The following is a 24,053-nucleotide window of genomic DNA, read 5'->3' as shown; positions in this document are numbered from 1 at the left end:
GGGACTGGATCAAAGCAACTAATAAACTGTTCATACGCAACAGCCGATGGAAGTGAACTAACAAACTGTTAATGTGGGGTAGCAGGATCCATATCAATGGCAAAATTCACAGTTCCGCGATCGTGGTGACCTTTCATGGTTGACTTGAAATAAATGGCAAAATTAACGGGTTCCATGACAGTGTGCACCAGGGCATAATCATATACTTAGCCATAGTGAACACTACCTCTCCTAGCAATTCAGGATTGTTGCCTATAGGAACTATTTGCAACAGCCTCACAATAGGAGGAGTGGGGGCAAACAAGCTAGCTAATTTTAAGATGGAGTTTGGTAAATTTATCAATGGGATTATATGATGGGGTTGCCCACAATAGCAGGTGAGTAGAACTGATGACCCAGGAAGTCCCTTTCGATCCTGTGTTCCTGTCTAGTCTGACCTCCTGCATAACACAGGCCATAGAATCTCACTCAATTATTCCTATATCGAAGCCATATGTTGTGACTGAGGGCTTGTCTACACTACCACATGGGGTCGATCTAAGATACGCAACTTCAGCTACGTGAATAGCGTAGCTGAAGTAGACATACTTAGATCTACTCACCGTGGTGTCTTCACTGCGGTAAGTTGACAGCTGGCGCTCTCCTGTCAACTCCGCTTGTGCTTCTCGTTCTGGTGGAGTACTGGAGTTGACAGGAGAGTGCTCAGTGGTCGATTTATCACATCTATACTAGACGTGATAAATCGACCCCCACTGGATGGATCGCTGCCCGCTGATCTGGGTGGTAGTGTAGACAAGCCCTTAGTTAGAGCTTTTGGCACTGTTTTGATCTAGCTGATCTGTGTACCGCAGTATTCTGTGTCTGCTGTATTATGACTGTAGTAGTTTTCTTTCATACAGGGAACATCATTAAAAAACTGCCACGGAAGACTGCGGTCCCCATAAACGACACAGCCATATTCTGCGTGGAGCTGGACAACGAGTGCCAGAACATCCACTGGCTGAAGAATATGGAAGAAGTGAAACCCAATGACCGAATCACTATCACCTCAGCTGGCAAGCAACATACGCTGATTATCCGGGAGTGCAAGATGGAAGACGCCGGGGAGATTGCATTCCTGGCTGATGAGTGCAGAACATCTACCCAGTTCACTGTGTCCAGTAAGCTTTCCTTTATTCTATATTACAGTGAGCATCAGAACATAAGAATGGTCATACTGGGTCAGACCAACGGTCCATCTAGCTCAGTAGCCTCTCTGACAGTGGCCAATGTCAGATACTTCAGAGGGAGTGAACAGAGCAGGGCAATTATTGAGTGATCCATCCCCTGTCATCCAGTCCCAGCTTCTGGCAGTCAGAGGCTTAGGGACACCCAGAGCATGGGGTTGCGTCCCTGACGCTCTTGACTAATAGCCATTGATGGACCTATCCTCTGTGAACTTATCTCATTCTTTTTTGCACCCTGTTATACTTTTGGCCTTCAGATTGACTGTGTGTTGTGTGAAGAAGTACTTCCTTTTGTTTCTTTTAAAACCCGCTGCCTGCTAATTTCATTGTGTTACCCCTGGTTCTTGTGTTTTGCGAAGGGGTAAATAACACTTCCTTATTCACATTCTCCTTACGATTCAATAATTTTATAGAGCTCTGTCATATCCTCCCTTAGTCATCTCTTTTCCAAGCTGAACAGTCCCAGTCTTATTAATCTTTTGTCACACCCCTAATAATTTTTGTTGTCCTTCTCTGTACCTTTTCCAATTCTAATAGATCTTGTTTGAGATGGGGTGACCAGAACTGGATGCCATATTCAAGGTGTGGGCATACCATGGATTTATATAGTAGAATTATGATATTTACTGTCTTATTATCTATCCCTTTCCTAGTGGTTCCTAACATTCTGTTTCTTGACTGCTGCTTCACATTAAGCGGATGTTTTCAAAGAATTATCAGGGGATAATTTCAAAGAGGGGTTTGGACCTGCTGCCTCTGCCTACCCTGTGGGCTGCCCCCTGCAACCACAGTACCTATTTGGCCTTCCACTAGGCCTGCAGCCTGCGGGGTTTCCAGGCCAGAGCTCCCCCAGCTCCTCTGGCCTTCCCCCAGCCCTGCTCCACCTCAGGTACTCTCTCAGCTTCCCAGCAGCCAGGCCCCTCTCCCTCCACAGCTAGAGGGAGAGTTCTTCTGCTCCTGGCTTCACTGGCTTTTAGAGGGCCCGCTGGGTCTGTCTGGGGCGTGGCCTCCCAATCAGCCCCACTTTTCCACTGCCCCAGCCCTCTCCCAGGGCTGTTTTAAGCCCTTCCAGGCAGGAGCGGGTGATCACCCCGCTACAGTGCACTGCCATCTGCTGGAGGTGCTGACACAGCAGTAACATCAGCAGCTCTCTGATCTTATCACAGATCACTTCCCCTCAGGTACGGCTTTTTGGTGGGGTAGCAGCACTGTATGTACAAAGGGCAAAATTCTGCTCTTCTTCCAGAGCAATTGTGGGGATGTCGCTGGTGTTACCCTGGGTTTACACCCGTGAAGCAGAGAGAGGAATTTTGGTCCGTTGCATTTGGAATTCCTTCATGGGGTCATTCTACTTATAGTACTGCTTAATACAGCAAATTGTCCATTAAACTACACTGCCCAAAATCTTTACAGGAAGTTGGCTGTCTGCATTTGCCATGGAAAAATTAAGCATGATGAATCGTGAACAAACAACTTTATGTTAGGGAGCTCCCCAAGGCCAACTCCTATGTGTGTACAATGTACCAACCATCTCCTTTAGCGAAGGAATCTTTTGGAGTTCCCCAGCATTCTCAGCAGCCATCTGGTAGTACCGTGCGTACAGCCCACTGTTACTTTAAAGGGATTGCATAAATGCAGGGAGGGAAGTGCTGGAACAAGGGTTTGATTTAAGCAATGTTCACACCTTCTGAAGAATCCCAATTAAGATGCATCTCACCAGGGTAACAGTGTGTAGTGATACTAAACGGGTGATCCATTATTCTAGCTGAGCGTTAATGAAATAAAATAAGTTAAACCGGCTCCATCTAAGCTTCTTACATGGTCAGTATTGGTATGTGTGTAGGAGTCAATGGTAATTTGTGTACATGTGTGAAAGGTCAATGGTAGTTTGTGCGTGTACTTGGGGAATGGAATTAGTGGTGTGTGTTGGGTCTATAATATTTTGTGTGTGTGAGACAGAAAAGGGGTACAGTCAGTGGACATCAGTGATACTGTGTGTGCGTGTGTGTAGGGTCCATGATAGTGGCAATATGTGGGAAAGCAGATGGTGAAAGATGTGTGTAATTATAGGGATTATTGGTATTGGGTGTGTGGGTCTAATGGTAGTGTGTGTTAGAGGTGTCAGTACTTCGGGGGTACTGAGTGCTGTTTTGTGTATGCTGTGTGTGTGGATGGTCAGTAGCGTTGTGTGGGGCCAGTGATCTCCGTGATTGTCTAGGGCGACACTAGCATTGTGTGTGTACATGGATTGTGTGTCCATGGACGGTACTGTTTGAGGATGTGTTTTTCTTCAAACCCCCTTGCTTATCCATCTTGGATTAAGACTGTCTGAAACATTCCGTGTATTGATGTCAGCAGAGGAGTAAGAACGCTAATCCGGTTCCTGATAGCCCTCGTGCACAGGTGCCGGCGTGTCTGTCATGCGCTGTGGTGTGTTCATTCTGTGATATGGTTTTGTCTGTGTTTTTATCGCACTTCAGCTCCAAGAAAACCCCCATCCCATCCCCCATCTGACCCCGTGGTGAAAAATAAAACAGAAACCTCCGTGACGCTTGCCTGGTCCCCTCCCAAAATGGAGCAATTCATTCTCCTCGATGGCTACCTGGTGGAACGTAAGAAGCTGACGGGCTTTAGCTGGATGAGATGCCACCAATCTCACATCCCCATCCCAGAGTTCACAGTGAGCGATCTGGCGGAAGAGGCAGACTACCAGGTCCGCGTGTCTGCAGTCAACAGCTATGGGCAGAGCTCTTACCTAGAGTTCCCAGGGACCCTGCACCTCGGTGAGCCACGCAAACAAAGGGATTCAGGCCACTCAGTTGACTAACAATAGGGCCGTGATCTTGCAAGTCCTTGCTGCGTGCACAGCAAAGCAAGGCAAGGTGGCCGCGCTCCAGGATGCGTGCGAGCATTGAGCTCCTGCAAGGTTAAGTGCTAGGCGCAGAGAGCTCTGCACTGAATCTCAGGCCCTTGCTCTCTAGAATGCAGAGCTGTAGCTGAAGAGACATGATCTTAAAGGCACTCGTGAGCAGGTCCGTGAGCCAGCGAGCTATGTGTTCCGGTCTTGGACCTCAGCCACGCTGCTAGATGGGGTTTATGTGATGATTGTGCAGTCACACTCATGCAGACAGGATCAGGTTCCCTGGTGTACCCTGCTCCACTCTGTCACTTTTTAACCTTCCAATTCTATGGAGAAATGTAGGGACTGGGTTTTATTTCTGGGCTGCTGGGTTCTCTGCTGTTTGTCGGTGATCTATTGTATTGAGTATTTATTTGAAGTGACAAGGTGGATCTGATAGGCACCTCGTGCTATTATTTTATGAATCTAGGGCTATGTAAGTAAAATATGCCCAGCATTCTACCCTGCAGGAACAAGTCCTATCTCTGTACCCTAACAGCACTGACCTGCTTCTGTAGAAATCAAATCCTGCAGCCCTTCCACATGCAAAATGCCCATTGCCTTCAATGGGTGCGGAATTTTGGTCTGTTATTTTCAGTTTCCTTTTTCTGCCCCGAAAAGTTCTGTCCATAGGAGGCAACTCTTCACAGTGTCCTCTAGCTTCAGATTTATGTTTTGCTCTTCTCTGACAGAACCAGCATTGGCTGTGAAAACACCCCTGACTGATGTTGAAGCTACTGCAGGAGGTGATGCTACCTTTATTGTTGACCTCACGACTGCTTGTTCTGGCACCTGGTACCTTAATGGCAAAGCCATACAGAGCAGTGAAATCTACATCATTCGGAGAACCAAAACCACCCACATCCTCACCATAAGAAACGTCACCAAGAATGATGATGGAGCAGAGGTGAAATTTGTTGCCAAGAACATTGAAACCAGTACGAAGATGAAAGTAAAAGGTAGTTACTTGGATCTCATTCATTTCTTCCTTCAGTCAAGGGGGAGGCAGGCTGGTCTTGTGGTTAGAAAGGGGCTTGAGTGTTGGAGCTCCTGGGCTCTATTGCGAGCTCCATTACTGATTTGATGTGCGACCTTAGACAAGTAACCTAAGCTTTCAGAGCCAGATTCTGATACCTGAGTAGTACCTCACTGACTCCAGCAGCATGACTTGAGGAGTAAGGGAATATTCAGTGTTTCTAAGAGCATCAGAATGTGACCTTGAGTTGCCTAAGACTCCCTCTCTGTGAAATGAGGATCATAACACTTACCTGTTTCACAAGGCAAAGCTTAATGGACATTGGTAAAGGGCTTGTTGACCCTTGGATGAGAAATCCCTGTGGAAGAATGTTTAAAGTATTCCTGATTAGAAGGGAGCGCACAGCTGATTGCGTGCCTCATACAATGCAAATATTGATGGTGAAATTCACTGCAGTGCAGAAGTAACTTCCTAAACATTTCTTAACCCCCACTTAAGCCTTTCCATGGGGGTGTAAATGGGGTTTAAATGTTTGTACAGCCTTGCCAAAGGGCAGTTTCACCCCAAGGATATTTGTTGTGTGCGATTGTTCTGACAAATGACAAAAATGTTTTCAAAATAACAATAATAATAAAAAGACATGTTGGAACTTTAATGTTAGGTGGAGTGTAGGGGTCGGGAGAGTCTGGGTTTTCCAGGTGCAAGGGCAGAGTTAAACGTAATGGCTTGTTAAGTTAAAACCTGAACTCATTCATTGAGCCACCCAAGCAGAATGGTGGCTTAGCAAGGAGAGGATATGGCATGTGGTGGGACCCTTGGTTTGAGGATGGTGTTCCTGCCCTTAAGGCAAACAAAGTTTGGCAAGTTCTGATTTTAGCTCTGCTGCAGAATATAGGCTTGCCGGATGCTAAGACGGGGCGGCAGGCAGTAAGTGAGGTGACTTCATTTCCGGCGCTTGCACCTTAGAGGGAAAGATGGACATGGGGGAACAGAGGTCAAAAAGTGGGAAAATATTTACCTGGGGGGAAAATGATACTCTTATTTATACATTCTGATTCTTATTGAACTCTGCTGGATTTCTTCTCTTGTCTTGGGTGTGAACAGGGCTGAGCCAACCATGAGTTTCTTCTGTGACTGGTTTAATATCCCAGCCTACAGGGAGAGGCACTGGCTGCTTTAGTGTCTAAAGTGAATTCAAGTTGCCTGTGGAAGACTTCCATTGGGGAAAAAGGTTTAAAACCACGGCTTCAGTGCTCAGAGATGTGTGTAATTGATGATGAGATTTTGGAGATAGCATCATATATGGTGCTCTACAAGGCATAAAAATTAGGGTACAGATTCTTATCTCATTGACACCAGTATAAATCCAGACCAAGTCCACTGAAGTAAATGGAGTTGCTCCGTATTTACACTGGAGTTAGACCAAGATCTGGATGCAGGTTCCTTCTGAGGAGAGCTTGCAACCTAACGCAGACATATATGTGAGACAGTATGATATAATAGCAAGCCTTTCTCTCTTTCTCTCTTTCTCTCTCTCTCCCTCCCTCCCAGCTGCTGCAGTAAGAATCACCAACAAGAGTGGAGACACAGAAAAGGTGTCTGTTCGGCTGTGTGAGGAGGCACAGCTTTGGGCGGAGCTGTCAGATGTGGCAGCTTCCGTGAAGTGGATGAAGAATGGGAAGGAAATCCAGGCCAGTCCAAAATACGAATTGAAAACAGCAGAGAAGAAACGCATCCTGAAAATTCACAACATCACAGCAGAGGATGCTGGCGTTTATGAATGTGTCTGTGAAGGGGATGAAATAGTCTATCAACTCTCAGTGAAAGGTGCGTGACTTTGGCTGGGCAGTTCCTGGTGAATGGCCTGCCCCCAGCCAGTGTGGTCTTTATGTGACAGAAAGGGAGCTCACGGAAGTTAGTGACACCCACCGCTCCAATAGGAAGCAGAAGTATCTCCCTAGAGAGCGGTGGTGTGTGTGAGGTGAGGAGTATTTGGAAGCTGACACCAGACCCTGAGCTCTGTCAGTCGTAGAGGCTCTGCCATATCATCCATCCTGCTTCGTGTCCCGGAATGTGGATGAGAAAGTCAGCTGGAGCTTGGTGTAGTTGAGTGAGCCTGGGCTATAGGAAAGGGAAAGATGGTCTTGTGGTTAAGAAACCAGCCAGGTAGTTAGGAGACATAGGCTCTATTCCCGCCAGAGACACAGATTCACTGTGTGACTTTGGTCACGTCACTTAGGGTATGTCTACGCTGCCATAAATCACCCACAGCTGGCCTGTGTCAGCTGACTTGGGCTCCCAGGGCTTGGAGTGTAGATGCTTGGGCTGGAACCCAGGTTCTGAAAACTGGTGAGGGAGGGAGGGTCCCAGAAGCTGGGCTCTGGATCGAGCTTGAATGTCTACACTGCAATTTTATAGCCCACCAGCCTGAGCCCTGCAAGCCCGAGTCAGCTGACATGGGCCAGCCATGGGTGTTTTACTGCAGTGTAGACATACCCTTAGGGACTGATCCAAATTTAGTTAAAGTGAATGGAGTCAGGCCTTCTGGGACCCAGTGTTTGCTCTGAGTACATGGAGGATAAGAAGAGGTGTGGGGAGCTGTAAGGCTTGATCCTTTAGTGTTTAGGATAAAGCACTCAGATGGAGGGCACAATAGAAAGGCAAAGTCTCATAACTGTTTATTATTTGGTGTTTGCCAAGCTTTGTACAGGTAAGAAAAGTTCAGCTTGTCTTCACGTGCTCATATTGTCCTTCAGCTCATGGTAATCCCCTGCTGCACTCCTTCCTATGGTTTGCTTCCTGTTCATTTAACAGGCATGTTGGCTACATGTCTGCTTTAACATTCAGCCCCTACCATGTAGCCTTTGACCCGCTGCATAACATTAATGGATATAGGCCTAGTGTTTACAAACCTTCAGCCTCCTCAGGGAAACTTAAGGCTCAGTCAACCTGTCAATGGGAGTGTTTCCATTGACTTCTATGAGAGCTGGAGCTGGCTTGAAAGGGCCAGATTATCCCCTGATTGTACTGGCTGGATTTTCATCCAGTTGTCTAATAAGGCGGGCAGTATAAAAGCTGGTACTTTCTACTCCGCACTGGTGAGGCCTCAGAGGGAGTACTGGACTGTGTTCCCATTTAGGCACCACAGTTTAAGGAAGATGTGAACAAATTGGAAGGAGGCCAGAGGAAAGCAACTCTAGTAAGAAGTTTGGAAAGCCTGGCCTACAAGGAAAGGTTGAAAGGACTGGGTATGTTTAGTTTAGAGAAGAGAAGGCTGAGGGGGATCATGACAACAGTGGTCCAATATGTGAAAGGTTGCTGTAAAGCAGACAATGTTCAATTATCCTCCATGTCCCTCCACGGTAGGACAAGAAGTAATTATCTTAGTTTGCAGCCAGGGAGATTCAGTTTAGATCTACAGAAAAACTCTCTATTGACAATGATAGTTCAGCACTGGAACAGGTTACCAAGCGAGGCTCTTGAATCCTCATCACTGGAAATTTTTTGGAACAAGTTAGACAAACACCTGTCAGGGATGGTCTAGGTTTACTCGATCCTGCCAAAGGGCAGGGGGCTGGACTAGATGACCTCTCGAGATTCCGTCCAGCCCTACGCTTCTATGATTCTATATTGTAGCCTGTTGTCAGACCAAAACCAGGAGTTATATTACTCAAAGTTCATGTGGCAGGATTAGGGCATTTGGCATCTGATCCTCATCCCGCAGACCTTACCTGGCCAAAACTCCTGTTGACTCCAGTGTGGGTTTTGCCTAAGAAAGGACAGCAAGACTGAGCCCTCAGTGCATTTGCCTCAGACCTGGCCTTCCTCCTTTTCTCTGAGAATGGCTGTATGAGGAGCTGACTGGAGGAGCAGAAGAAGGATAAGTTAGCTGTGTTTGTGGCGGGAGGTCAGAGGGTTAAGAGAGGGGGAAGAGTCTTGACTGTTTTGATGGTGTATGAGGAGCAGTTTACACAGCTATTATTGGTAGTGCAATCCTTTCTCTTTCATCATCCCATGCTGAGGTCCAAATTCAGCTCTCAGGTTTTCACACCAGGCTCTGATTTCAGTGAATATAAGTCTGTACATATCCCATAGAACGATTTGGTCTCTGACCCTGAGAATATGCAGAGCAGTGATCTGTGCAGGGTCCTATATTAAGCACAGTAACACAGATAGGGACCTAGCCAGCTTTCTCCCAACCTATGATTGGCTCCTCCTAACTGTGTGTATCTATGATCCCCCCCGCCCCAACCTTGTCAGCATTTTCTGGCCTGTGACTTCCTTCAGGCTGTGATTCTCTGCCCTTCCACCACCCACCTCTACCTGCCTGTGAGACTGCAGTCTCTGTTAACTCTCATATGCCCGTGGGAGGAAGCAATGTACATAACTGATACATGAATGCTCGCTTGCTAGATTCTTCAGAGGGCAAACACAAAACAGGCATGAACACACATAAAAAGAATTCATTCAAAAATTCAGCTATTTGTGGAGAGCTTTTTGTTGTCTACACCTGGCTGCAGAATGATTTAATTCTCATTCTCTTGCTGTCCCTGCCTCTCTCTCGGTATATTTTTTTCACTCTGTCAGATCTGCCCACAGCTTTGTATTGGATTAGCTGGAAGACATTCACAAATGTTTTCACCTAAATGTAGCTCTCAAACGAGGGGTCTGGGTTAATGTTTTTTTGGTGCTGCATTGAGGGAGTTGCATTTGAAACTCCCGCTGTACTCACACTTTGGCTGCAAATGTATCCTCTTTGGCATCTTTAAGGTTGCTGTAGTTATTCTTTTTTTACCCAGAACAGTCTTTACACCAGAAGCTAGTGACTGAATGGAGTCCTGTAAGAAAAACCAGAACAGCTAAAATACCCCCCACCTTTCTCAGCCATTCTCTCATTTGTCTGTTTAGTCACTTGTGTGTAGTCTTAATCCTAGATTGTGAGAGCTTTGGGACAATGATTGTCTTTGTTTTACTTGTTTGTGCAGTTCCTTAGTATGATTGGCCCTGATCCCTGTTAGGGATTCTTAAATGCTACTGCAGTATAAATCATCATGAATCAAATTTTCATCATTGTTTAATCAAGTTTTTAAAGATTGTTTCTATCGGGAATCCCTCCTTACTACTGGGCTGCCCAGATCTCAAAGCATCAATTCCGCTCCTGAGCTAAAGGAGAACTTCCATTAGTTATAACTGACAGCAACACTAATGTTCTCTTCCAAGACTGGGGAGAGACTGGAAGGTGCACTGTGAGCTTCTGTGGCTTCCAGACTGTGACTGAAAGGGTCTGTAGCTATTTTCAGTAGGGATGATTAGTAACTTGGATAGTAGAGGTTGGGCTTCTGTCCAGTGGTGATGTGAAAGAAGTTCTGCACGCTCATCTCTGTTAGAAAGAACAAAGGGTTTTTTTTGTTTTTTTTTTAAAGGTTGGCAGTATCGTAAAAAGAGGGTTGAATTTATTTACAGTGTATCAAGCACTTCAGTGCCCAGCAATTCGATGTTGCTTTCCCTGCACATAAGAGCACAACAACTGTATAAAAGTAGTTCAGATTTTTTTTCTTTAAATTAAGGGTAAAAACATATATATGTATACTTCTGTCAGAGTAGCTTTGATCATACTGGACCAACAAGCAGCTTTAAACTTTTGCTGTACTTTTTTAAAATGACATGGCAGAATTTTAGGACATTAATTCCCTTACTTGGAATAAATAATATTATGTCTTTAGGCACATATTTTGAGTTAATAATTATTGCTGCCATTGTGTATTTGGATCTACACCTTGAATGGGGTGAGGTTATACTCGTGAATTGATTATTCCACTACAAATTAGTATATCACTGAGTTACTTTAATTCTTTTGTGTTCTAGTTAGTTTCCTGTAAGGGATGTCTTTTCATTTTTAGAGGGTGTTGGTAATTCTGTAGATTTATAGTACAGTGCAACTCAAATTATCCAGATTACATTTAAATATCTTGTAAGGTACAATTATTTGCTATCTAGATAAATACAGTGAGTTAATAAGCCTCAATGTTTCCCCTAATATTTGTTCATTCTCTCTTCCTCTCTTTCTTCCATTCTTTCCTTCCTGCCTTATTAAGATTATTTTGCAGGTTAGCATCTTGGATGATAACTGAAAATCACCCACTGTTGAAACATGAAATTCTTATTCATAGTCCCAAATGTAGAGTACATTCTAAGGCAGCCTTTACTTACACAAACTGTCCTCATTCACCTGAGTAGTCCCATTGACTTAGCAGAGCTGCTTGCACAAATAAAGCATATGACAAAGGCTTCCTGGATTAGATCCTAAAATAACAATTTGAGGTAATTAGCCAAAACAGGAATCCAGGAGCAACCTACTAGATCCTAAGTGCGGTGGGGGGATGGCCAGGATGACCTCTTGAGGTCCATTCCAGCCCTTGCTTTTCTATAATTTTGTGATTTCTAATTAAAGCATATGTAGCTGGCTATATGGATAGATGAACTGACAATGTGGACCCAGTTCCTTACTAGTGCCATTTGCCATTCTGTTTCAGCACTCGTGCACTTCACAAACAAAGAGAAAGCTGGTGGTGTTGTCATCGCCATCTCCGGAAAACAGGCCGAATTTGTTTCTGAGACCTCTGAAGCCAATGTCATGGTGCAGTGGTACAAAGACGGCAAAGAAATCAGACGCACAAAGAAATTCACCCTGGAGGATAATGGAAAGCTGCACAAGCTCATCGCCTCAGCTGTAATGAAAGAAGATGAGGGAACGTACATGTGCAAAGTTGGAGAGGACACTCTAGTTTTCAATTTAAAGGTCTCAGGTGAGTTCATGAGGCACGTGTGAGCAGGGCTTATGTTGGGTACTGAAGTCCTGGCTCATGAAGGAATATTATCACTTAGATTGTGAGCTCTTTGAGACAGAGGCTGCCATCTTTATATGTGTAGAGCATGTAGCACAGTGAGGCCTCGATCTCTAGGCACATCTGCAATACACGTAAACAACAATAATAGTAATATTCAGGTCACTAGTGGAATGACTAGAGATGGGCCCAAGCCAAAACCACAGATCTAAACACCCCAAACTTTGGACAGGTTTGCATCTGGATCTGGGTCTGAATCCTGTAGTTTGGTCCCTTGTAGAGCACATTGCCTCAACAATTTACGCTCCCTTTGAGCTCTCTCCTGTGAGAGGGGGTTTGAAAGTCTTGGGCTACCTTCTGAGAAAGCCTTGGTGTCCAGTTAAACTCAAGTTCTGTGCTCCTGTGGAACGTTTGTGGTCTCTGAGTGTGAGTCATTACTTCTGGGATAGGTCAAGCTACCTAAGGGAGAGTGCATGACCCTCAGGCCGAATGAGGGGGAGTCCTAGAACTGATGTATTCCAGTCCAGAGCTGGACAGGGATGGCTCACTTGATGATGACCTGTTTTCTTCATTCCCTCTGGGGCACCTGGCACTGGCCACTGTTGGAAGACAAGATACTGGGCTAGCTGGACCTTTGGTCTGACCCAGTATGTCCGTTCTTACTTTCAGAGCTAATGGTATTGAGGAGACATGCTCTGTGAAATCCAGGCGACTCCACACACAGGGATTGGTGGGAAGTTTTTCTGGATTTGGTTCACTGGATTTTGCTTTGAGCTTCATCCTCAAATGATTCCAAAATCTCAAACCTTGAAACTACCAAGTTTCATTTGGTCATGGTCAAAACTACTGAATTTCACATTGTTTCCATCAGAAGTTGTAGCCCGGCTCAGGCAAACTCTACCCACGATTATCAAAAGATTTGGAAACCTCAGTGAACTTTTTGACAAATGGTCTGAGTTTCAGGCGGCTAAGAAAACCCTAAACCAGACAGGTTTCACGTTTCATAATAAAAAATTGTCCAGAGTGCTAATCAGAAGCACGGCTAGGCAAGGGACCAGAACTAAGACTGGGAAATAAGGTACCTTTGTGGTCGTGAATGTTCCCCATAAACCTTTAATGCCAGGACTCCGATGAAGCTATTATTCCATAGTCAAATAATTCTTGTTAAAATAGATTACTCCTAATGGTAGATAAGTTTTAACAGAAATGTTTGTTCCTTGGTGCTGTAGAAATGGTTGGCATGGGTGTATCATCTTAGTTGTCCTTGGGATACTTGGCGACCTAAAGCAACAGGTGCTGCAGAATAATATGTAATGTTAAACTAAGGTTACTTATCACTGACAGCCATCAACTTACTCTGCAGCAGGCTAGCTTGATTGAGTGCATGGTATGAAATACATGTTACACTCACTGTTGCTTGTTAGCATGAGCAATAGGATGTGTCATACATGTTTGTTCCTAGATTAATCTATAAGGTGCTTATCTCCATGCAGCTCAGTGCCACTTATGTCATCTTCACTTTAATGTTAACCCCTGGGGGAAAAAACCCCACAACTACAGCCCTCATTGTAGTAACTCCCAACCTGGATCATTAGTCAGGTTTGAACCATAACCTTCAGTGCCAGGGTACAGGCCTCTACTATTTGAGATAAAGGAAAACGCCATTAAATGCACACAGAAAAATTTTATTATTTCCATGGACTGGCTTCTTGTTTTCTCAAGACTAAACATGTCCAATTTTTTAATCTCTCCTTACAGGTCAGGTTTTCTTAACCTTTTATCATGTCTATTGCTCTTTTCTGAACTCTCTCCAGTTTGTCCACATCTTTCCTAAGGTCTGGTGCACAGAATTGGACATAGTACTCCAGCTGAGGCCTCACCAGTGCCAAGTAGAAGATCCCTTCCAATTACCCCCCATGTCTTACATATGACACTCCTATCAACTTCTGCCCTCAGCTACACTCATATGCAACTCTCTTAGTGACAACCATGTTGTCTTTACATTCTGTAACCATACTCATCCTTCCTGCATTAGGCTGAAATACATAGCACCAGATTCTGCACATGGTTAGTGTATACACAGCTCCCATGGAAGTCGGGGAATCCATTTTTAGTAACTCCTTGGAGTGGTCATCAGAAGGGTTTGAACTTGGGACCATTAGCACAGACCTCTAACACTTGAGCTAAAGGAGAAATTCCACTAGTGGGTAGCTGTAGTTGGCTGTTATCATCTGTGAACCTGCTACTAGAGGGGAATGAAACACAAGCAAGTTACAAATGTAAATTCTTCCATAGATGGAACCCCGGGCCCTGGAGGTCACTAAGATTGAAATCATGCCAGGGTGTAACTGGATTGTTCTTATGTTGCTCTAGGTTAATGGAGGGGCACAAACTACTTTTCCTTCTTCTTTTTAGATGAAGTTGTTAAGTTTGTCAACAAGCCTAAAGCAATGCCAGAAATTTCAGTCAGTCCTTCTGAGGGTCTAGAGCTGGCGTGTGAGGTGTCGGTGGCCAGTGGAGCTGTTGTGTGGAAGAAGGATCAAACTGAGGTTAAGCAGGACCAGAGAATGACCGTCACCTCTCAGGGAACAGACCGAAAACTCATCATCAAGAATGTAACACAGCATGACCAAGGGAGCTACACCTGTGAATCTAAGGATGACAAAGTAACATTCCAAGTCAAAGTCAAAGGTGAGCAGATGCATGAAATCTCAGGAGCAATAAAATACTTAATCCTGGATTGTGTCTTGCATCTAAGGTTCATCCCCAAACACTTTTTGGGGTAAATAACTCTGCCACAGGGCTTGATTTTCAGCTAAGCCTGAAATCTGCCTCTACTTTTGAAAGTGCAATTGTGTGTCCACAAATAATTGCACGTGCAACATGTTGTGGCTGCAGAAGGTAGCTCTTAGATATCTAGCAACCTGCCTGCACCATTACATCTGTAAAATTAGAGGCCATCACACCTGCAACATCAGGTCCACAAAATTAAAACACAGAATGATAGCAGAGAGTCAGGAGTGGGTGAGAGAGAGAAACAGAGATGTAGATAAAAGCAATGAGGGACGTTTGCAGCAGAGCTCTGGAACCAGATGGGAATCAGTGAGGTGGAGTGACACAGAAAGGCTCTTCCAAATGGCAAGAGGAGCTGGTTTTTGCAGCATTGATGAACTGGTTGTGTGTAGTGACAAGAGGAATTTGATGCTAGGCATGGAGTGGAAAACACTTATAGCAAAGAGAGAAAGAGTCTGTGAGGTGGGCTGGGTCTGGTGCATAGGTTTGTGAAAAGCAGTTTTGAACAGGATCTTGAAGCTGACGGGGCTTTGTCTGGGGTTGTGAGTGCTAAGAAGTTCAGCAGAGCCTCAGAGTTGCGAACACCTCGGGAATGGAGGTTGTTCGTAACTTTGAAATGTTCGTAATTCTCAACAAAACATTTGGGTTTCAAAAGTTTGCAACTGAACATTGACTTAATACAGCTTTGAAAATTTACTATGCAGAGAAAAATGCTGCTTTTAACCATCTTAATTTAAAAGAAACAAGCACAGAAAAGTTTCTTTACCTTGTCAAATTTTTTTTAACTTTCTCTTTATTCTTAGTAGCTTGTATTTAACACAGTACTGTACTGTTTGCTTTTGAGTGCGTTTGTGTCTCTGATGCTGCCTGATTGTGTGCTTCTCGTTCCAAATGAGGGGTGTGCTTGGCTGCTCAGTTCATAACTCTGATGTTCATAATTCTGAGGTTCTAGCATTTGTGTTTATTGTGGGCCTCGTCTTGCTTTGCTGTCCTTTGAAATCCTCCATTGGTTCCAAATAGTCTCTTGCTCACTGTTCCAGTTTTGACAACTAGGAGGCAGGAGGGCACCTGCTGCAAAGCTATCCGCAAGCTAATCAGGACTAAGACAGGGCAGTGTTTGGATGGGAAGCCACCAAGGAACATGTAGGTGCTGGAAGAAGTCAGTGGAATTACTCTAGATCGGGGTGGGCAAACTTTTGGCCTGAGGGCCACATCTGGGTATGGAAATTGTATGGCGGGCCATGAATGCTCATGAAATTGGGTGTTGGGGTGCGGGAGGCGGTGAGGGCTCCGGCTGGGGGTGCAGGCTCTGGGTTGAGACCAGATATGAGGAGTTCAGGGTGTGGGAGGGGGCTCCTGGCTGGGACAGAGGGTTGGGGTGTGGGGGTAGGGGGTCAGGGCTCCGGCTGAGGGTGCAGGCTCTGGGGTGGGGCTGGGGATGAGGGGTTGGGGGTGCAGGAGGGTGTTCTGGGCTGGGACTGAGGGGTTTGGAGGGGGGGAGAGGGATCAGGGCTGGGACAGGGGGTTGGGGCACTGGAGGGGGTCAGAGATGCAGACTCTGGGCGGCGCTTACCTCAAGCAGCTCTCAGAAGCAGCGGCATGTCCCCCCTCTGGCTCCTATGTGGAGGCACGGCCAGGCAGCTCTGTGCGCTGCCCTGTCTGCAGGCACCATCCCTGCAGCTCTCATTGGCCGTGGTTCCCGGCCAATGGGAGCTGTGGGGGTGGGGGCAGCATGCGGAGCCCCTTGGCTGCCCCTACGTGTAGGAGCCAGAGGGAGGACATGCTATTCCTTCTGGGAGCTGCACAGAGCGGGGCAAGCCCCGGACCCCACTCTCCAGCTGGAGCGCCAGAGCGGGGCAAGCCCTGGACCCCACTCTCCATCGGGAGCTCGAGGGCCAGATTAAAATGTCTGGAGGACTGGATGTGGCCCCCGGGCCATAGTTTGCCCACTGCTGCTCCAGATTTATACTCGGGTAACTGACAGCAAAGCCTAGCTGTTAATGTCTGTGAAACTGTGTGATCCTTGGACTAAAGTGCAGTGTGGTGGTGATCAGTCAGGGTCATCACGTGATCTCTCTTTATGGACATTTGGTGCACCAGCCTACAGCTTTAGCTTTAGAGGATAGGTTTTGTTTTTGATGGTCTTGGGGTGAAGGCATTGGGTTGGGAATCAATAGACCTTGGTTCCATTCCTAGCTCTGCAGGAGACTTCCCATGTGACTTTGAGATATTCCTCTCTCGATGTCTCACTTCCCCATCCGTAAAATGGGAACAAAGATACCTCCTTATCTCAGACGGCTGTTGTGAGGGTGCAGTCATTAACATTCCTGAGGTGCTAAAATATTACAGTGATATGGGGAACGTCACCTAAGCCCCTTGATAGGAGACTGCAAAAGGACATACGTCACTGTGTTTCCATCTTGCAGAGATGGAAGAGGTGTTTTCAAACAAGCAGAAGGTGCAGAAGGAGGTGAAGGCCGCCCTGACAGAGAGTGCCACCCTGAGCTGTGAGGTGACTCAGGCCAAGACTGAAGTGAGGTGGTACAAGGACGGGAAACTGATCACCTCCAGCAAGAAATTCAAGGTGGAGTCTGAGGGCAAATCCCGGCGTCTGGTCGTGGAGCAGGTGGAGAAGAAGGATGCTGGAGAGTACACCTGTGAGGCCGCAGGCCAGAAACTGACCTTCAAAGTTATCATCACAGGTGAGGGAGATGCTCTGATTTGTATTTCATTGACTTCTCTTTCTGGGTCTTTTCTCATGTTCTCTGCTGACATGATAAAACGGATTATTTCATCTCCTTCTGTTGTTGCTTTGAGCTGTACTGCCATGGAGGCTGGGGAGGGCTGGACCAGATTTGAGGCTAGTCTGGAGACACAAGGTCTCTGCAGGTCTCCTGAGGTTCAGATTCTGGGGCTGGAACATGTATAAAATGTCATCAGGAAAAGCAGTTTAAGCACGTCCAATGCAATCACGCAATAATCTACCCTGTCCTCCCCACTGCTGCTCAGCCTGAAAATCACTAGATCTCCTGTTTTGTTCTCTCTTCTTTTCTCCTCATAATAGCCTCCCTCTCATAGAATCATAAAATATTAGTCCAATCCCCTGCTCAAAGCAGGACCAACACCAACTAAATCATCCGAAGACACAGACACACACAGCTGGCACCTACAGGTTGGCAGGGCAAACAGATCAGCAGTAGACATACTCATTTGCACACACATACTGTGTGCAAAAAATACATATTTTGCATACTGTGTTCAAAAAATCCCCTCCCCAAGTCTTCAAGTGTGTGGCAAAGTGAACAAAAATGGAAATGTGTGTGTGGCTGGAATGAACAGTGAGTTGGATTTCACAAACACGTGAAAGCACATCTTTTATCCAGCTCTCCTCCCAACCCTCCTTTCATCCAGTGACGGTGGCATTGAGTGTGTTCTCTAAATGGATCTGGGACCCACGGGAATCTTAAGAGAAGGTGTCTGTACAAGGTCAGCTCTGTTCTTGGAACAACAAGCAATGACCCAAGCAGACTTTTCTCTTTCAAACCTCCTTTGATTTTGAGGCTCAGGACGTTTTAGGAGCTAGATTTTTCTGTCATTCTGACAGTGATGGGATTTCTTTTGGTATCTTAATCATTTTGCAAGCGGTTCAGATGTCCAGTAAATAGCAGCTCAGGCCTGACCTATCCTGAGCCATTTCAAAATAAACTGAAAATAAGATTCAATTGGGTGGAAGTGATGGGAACATCTTGCGGTTTGATCGAGCACCTGCCGATATTCTCCAGCTTTTTGCTGTTCCAGAAGCCTCTGGAGCCCCACACCATGACTACCAAATAATGAGAACAGCAAACAATCCCTGATGCTGAATTTTGTTTTCATAAAACAGTTCAGTGGACAGTTCTGAGTGTAACCCTTCTGCCCGTCAGAGTTGGCAGCGACCGGGTTCAATATCGAGGAGATCCATTCCAATAACACAATGCAAAACCGGCTCGAGCCCCCACCCAGTGACCTGGGACAAATATATACCACCCCCGCTGGGCGCCTCCAAGGGGCAATACTTCCCCTCTCGCAAGCACATAGTCTGAGTGTAGCAAAAAGCCTTTTAATAACAGAGAGACACAATGTGACATTATGTTGGGGAAACACCACCAACAGGATTCATAACCCAACCCATGAGCAAAAAAACCCACCCCAAGCAAATTGGGGCATGCCCTTTCCCTTTGGTTCTTGAGTCCAGCAACCCCAAATCACCCAAAGTCCCAAAAGTCCAATGACCCAAAAGTCTCTGTCCCTGGTTAGGGCAGCCCCAGAGTTCGAAAGTTTATCTGCAGAGCTTTACCTCCCAACCTGGGTGGAGATGGGGGGGGGGGAGAGAAGTAAGGGGCACCTTACATGATCTGAAGCTGACCGCCCCACAGCTCCATAGCCCCACAGCTCCGCTCCGCCAGCTGCCCCACGAACTGCTTTGCTTGGCTCCGCTCTGCGGCCCACAAGCAGCTCCCACCATCCCACAAACTGCTCCACCAGCCGTCCCACGAACTGCTTCGCTTGGCTCCGCTCTGCGGCCCACAAGCAGCTCCCGCCATCCCACAAACTGCTCCACCAGCCGTCCCACGAACTGCTTCGCTTGGCTCCGCTCTGCGGCCCACAAGCAGCTCCCGCTGGTCCACGAACTGCTCCGCTCCACGTCCCACAAGCAACTCCTGCCGTCCTATGAACTGCTCCACCAGCCTGTCCACAAGGCACTCCAGCCCTCCCACAAACTGCTCCACAATATATCTTCAGGCTCCCCCACTACTTAACACAACGCTCAGTGATTTCAGCTCTTAGTCAGTTCAGCTCTTTGGTGAATTCAGCTTGTAGTAGGGGAGCCTCAGTGCTGGTGCATCATTAGCCCAAAGTGAGCTCAGCAGCCTGTAACTAGAGTCCTGATGGAATCAAAATTAGCTCTGATATTCCACAGTGGAGAGAGGAGGAAGTGCAATTAGCATGTAAGGCTCTCACCAAGGGGCCCATGCCACCAAGTATTAATACTTGTCCCCAGCCTCTCTCAATTCACAGAGTTTTGGAACCCATGACCCTTGCCTAGCGAGTGCTACTTAGTTGATGGTGAGTCCCTCCATCCTAACAAAAAGCCAAGTACAGTTCCAAGCAGAGTTCCCATAATCAGGGTAATAACAATTTATTCTTCCTGCCCCAATAACAGAGACACTGGGGATCCCACAGCAGCCAAAGTGACCATTTGGGCAGCTATGGCCTCATTCTAGGCAGGGTGGGTGTGCCTATGCAAATGAGATCGGCCCCTGAAGTTCTTTTCCACAACTTGCCACACTTCACCACCAGATGTCAGGGTGGAGCTCATCCTGACACTGCTTACATGAGTAACAAATAGATTCCTTCAAACCCAAGTCTTTTGTGGATAATTAGCCCGTTGAAAGAGGGATACATTAGCCCGATAAATTATTTGCAATAAACAGTTTGAGCTGCTCTGGTGTTAATTCTGAAGACTAACGACGAAGGATTGAATGACAACATTGCTGTTTTATTTCTGATCATTTTAGCAGAAATACCATCTGCTCTGGATTATAGGTGAATCTGGAGCAAAGAATATCAGCACTTCCCTCCCATAATCTGACCCTTGCTATCTGTCAATATAATCAATCTATTCTCATCTATTTGGTCTCATATCCATTTCTTCTACTCTATGGTATCTCTTTTTCCCCTGTTGGTGAAGTATCGGGTATAAGCCACTGCCAGAAGCAGGCTACTGGTGATCCAAACCAGCACAGTTCCCGTTGTCTTAAAACAGCAGGAATTTGGACATTAACAAATACCTTCCAGCGATTTATTTGGTATTAGGTTAGATTAGGGACAGATTCTGGGTGTGCTTCTGCAGGTGTGGTAGATGACTCCCTGTGAAGCCACACAGGGGCAAGGTGCTGTGTAATTATAATGCTACCAGTGACGTAGGGGGTAGTACTTGGGAGACCTGGGTTTGAGTCCCAGTGGGACTTACTGTGTGTGTCTGGGCTAAATCACTGCCCCTCACTGCATCAGTCTCCACAGGCTATGGAACATAAAGTGCTTTGCAAACATGATGTGCTCAGTGTGGTTATTAATCAAGGTAGAAATTAGGCTACGGAATAACAATTCATTAATAAATTGTAAGATCAGAAGGGACCATTATGATCACCTTGTCTGCTCCCCAATTAAAACTGAAAAGACAAAAACTAGCTTCCGCCTGGCAGAGAGGCAGTTGTGCTTAATTGCTTTTTACTTTATATAAAGGAGGTCTCATCCCCAGATCCCTGTGCTTGTACCGGGCACAATGGGACACTAATCCTGACTGATGCCTTTGCGTGTGACTGTAACACAAATAAATAATGTTTTATTAGACACACAAAGGAGCCACAATGTTGGGAGGCCAGGGGCCCTCCTACTTCCGTGCTCACTAGGGGTCCGAGCCAATACGGGGTGCAGCTCCACCGTAAAGAGTGCAATCTTTGCTGCTCCTTCATCGCCTCGGGAGACATTCTGCTTGCCTCAGTCTTCTGTAAGCAGAACACCTTTGGGACCTGCTGCCCCAACATGGTGTATCTCTGCTTCCTGCTAACACTGCTGTGGCTTCAAGTGCCCCACAATCCACTGGCCCGTGTGTTATGTGTTCAGAGAAGGTGAGTTTGTTACAGAGCTCAGCTACAAAGGTTTGGCTCTTTAGCTCAAGCTGTAGCAGCTTGTGCCTCTAGCTCAGGAGGTTCCCTAGTTCAGTCCCCAGTGTCAGCCAAGATGGCCGCTGTTGCAATTTAGTGGGGCTCAGACTAGGAAGGAAGCTTTTGGAGGGGAGATTGCAGAGCAGGAGTTGATTTTAAAAAAATGAAAGAAACCCTGGTGGTCTGCCATTGCAGATGCAAGGCCACAGAAAATTTCGGAGATGTAGCCAGTGGACAAAATGGCTGCCCTGGTCAAGCCTCAGAATGACGGAGTGCTGTTTGCATGAGAACACCAGTGTTTTCAGTTCTCTTTCAAACAGGGTGACTTCAGAGCTGCACGGGATAATGCGGCATCTTACCCCTCTCTTGTCGTAACCAGAGAGCACTACGCAGTTACTATTGCTGTGTTTCACATACATGTGACTGTAACGTGACATGCAGGTCCATCAGCAGCTCATTGGAAAACTGATCCAACCTTGAAAGGCAGGAGGGATTTATCAGTTCTTTTTCAGTGGCTGGTGCTTTAGTTGCAGAAATCTTTATTTTACTGGATTCTCCAGAAGTGCCGTGACTTTCTGGGTCTTAATTTATCTGGTTACCATTGCACTCACCTTGGTTTTCACAGTTCTTATGTGCCAGGGCTCCACTGGAAGCACAAAACCTTTTCTTTTAAAGGGGTAAATATTCAGTGTGATGCACTGGGATAGACTCATAGACTTTAAGATCAAAAGGGATCATCATGATCATCTTGTCTGACCTCTTGCATATTGGAAGCCACAGAACCTCGCCCACCCATTCCTATAATAGACCCCTAACCTGTGGCTGAGTTACTGACGTCATCAAAACATGGTTTAAATACTTCAAGTTACAGAGAATCCACCATTTACACTAGTTTAAACCTGCAAGTGACCCATGCCCTATGCTGCAGAAGAAGGTGAAAACCCACCAGGGATGTAGCCACTCGCCGTCCTGTTAAGGAAAACAAGAACTGAGCATCTACAACCTTGTGCGCTGGACCACATATGGTCACCAAGGAGTTGGTTCTGCAATCGACATGATTTTAAAGTTAATTGTACACAGTGTTTGCTCATAAAATCCTAGTATAGAGGGGTCAGATCCTCAGCTGGTGTAAATCATCATAAGCGACTTCTATGGAGCTACACTGACATATGCCAGCTGAGGACCTTATAATATGTCTATTTTACCAGCTTAATTGAATATCTTGCTTAACTTTAAAAGTATTTCTGTCCCTTTGTGAATTGTAAGGGTCATATTCATTCCTAGTATTGGAGTTAACCTTGGGATAAATTTGACCCTAGCAGAGTAGCTCAATTATATTGACTGGCAATTAGCAACTTTATTCACAATATATAACATGTCTAATATTAAAGGGGAAAAGTAAGACTTAGGAGGTGAAATCATTCATCTGTAATATGTATGGCCTGTTACTTGATCATTCAAATAGATGACATCCAGTTATGTGAGCTGTTTTGTGAATTATTGTATTAATATATACATGTCTAGTCAGTCCATATTCACAAAAGTCTAACATTCAGACCAGTGTTAACTGGACCGCTTTTTTTTGCCCCTGTAATTCTGAGTGCAAATAACTTGCATCCATGGTAATACATTTCGATATCTAATCACTGACTGTGTCTGTAAATCAATTTAAATATGTGAATCACCTAAATTGCATAAGCGGTTATTTTTAAGCACAAATAGTGGATGCAAAAATGGAAACTACTGCTTAAAAATCTGTCCCTAAATACCTACTGCCTGATTCTCCTTTCCCATACATCAGTTTTACACTAGTGCAATCTTTAGACTTCAATGCAATCAATTCTGATTTACACTGGTGGAAAGGAGAATCATACCGCTTTTCATGTATGTATTAATGCAGACAGTAAATCAACATTTAAATAAAAAGATATAAAACAACATTAAGTACAATATGCAGGAAGAAAGAAACTGTTCCACATAAACCACTCTCAGACAGGCAATGAGAACTATGGCATAAATTGTGGGGATTATCAAACAGTGACTTGCTAGTCATTGGTTAGCAAGATGGCTGACCATATCCTTTAAATGGGTATATTTAGTTTATCATTTATTAGCCATAATAGCCTTTCAATGCCAGTTCATTTGCTGAGGTAAAAGTACTAAGGTTCTACTTTGGAAGTAAGGGTGTTTAAATACTTCATTTGCTGCCAAATATATTAGATACATTAAGGTAAAATCCCCCTGCTACACTGCTGAATGTACCATGTGTGTCTCAACATTCATAGATTTTGAAGGCCGAAAGAAACTGCTGTGATCATCCAGCCTGACCTGCATCACCCAGGCCATCCATTAATAATTCCACCCATTACTTCCTACATTAGGCCCATATTTTGTGGTTGAGTTAGAGCATATTTTACAGGGAGATACCCAATCTTGATTTAAAGACTTCAAATGTCAGAGAGCTGATTTCAATGGCATATTACTAGACCACAGCAGCACTGCAAATGTGATGGGGTTGGCTTATCCCCAAGAAGATGAACCAAAAAAACCCCACTCCAAACAACAACAAAAGAAACAGTTTTTGGATGTTAATATTGAAAGCTGGAA

At 45.5% G+C, this 24,053-nt stretch overlaps 1 protein-coding gene across 6 annotated transcripts in view; it reads left to right on the top strand.

Moving 5' to 3' along the window:
* The window catches only part of OBSCN (obscurin, cytoskeletal calmodulin and titin-interacting RhoGEF), a 315,598-nt gene that overhangs the window by 45,486 nt on the left and 246,059 nt on the right, over positions 1 to 24,053 (top strand). For all 6 annotated transcript variants that reach the window (XM_075126052.1, XM_075126054.1, XM_075126053.1 and 3 more), the window contains exons 4-10: positions 900 to 1,160; positions 3,707 to 4,009; positions 4,818 to 5,084; positions 6,653 to 6,928; positions 11,635 to 11,907; positions 14,362 to 14,637; positions 17,166 to 17,441. In XM_075126052.1, coding sequence (XP_074982153.1) covers positions 900 to 1,160; positions 3,707 to 4,009; positions 4,818 to 5,084; positions 6,653 to 6,928; positions 11,635 to 11,907; positions 14,362 to 14,637; positions 17,166 to 17,441 — 1,932 coding nt within the window. The remainder of the gene's footprint in view (positions 1 to 899; positions 1,161 to 3,706; positions 4,010 to 4,817; positions 5,085 to 6,652; positions 6,929 to 11,634; positions 11,908 to 14,361; positions 14,638 to 17,165; positions 17,442 to 24,053) is intronic.

This window comes from Caretta caretta, chromosome 2 (genome assembly GCF_965140235.1).
Source record: "Caretta caretta isolate rCarCar2 chromosome 2, rCarCar1.hap1, whole genome shotgun sequence".
Lineage (NCBI taxonomy): Eukaryota > Metazoa > Chordata > Testudines > Cheloniidae > Caretta > Caretta caretta.
This window is presented reverse-complemented; position numbering and strand designations above follow the sequence as displayed.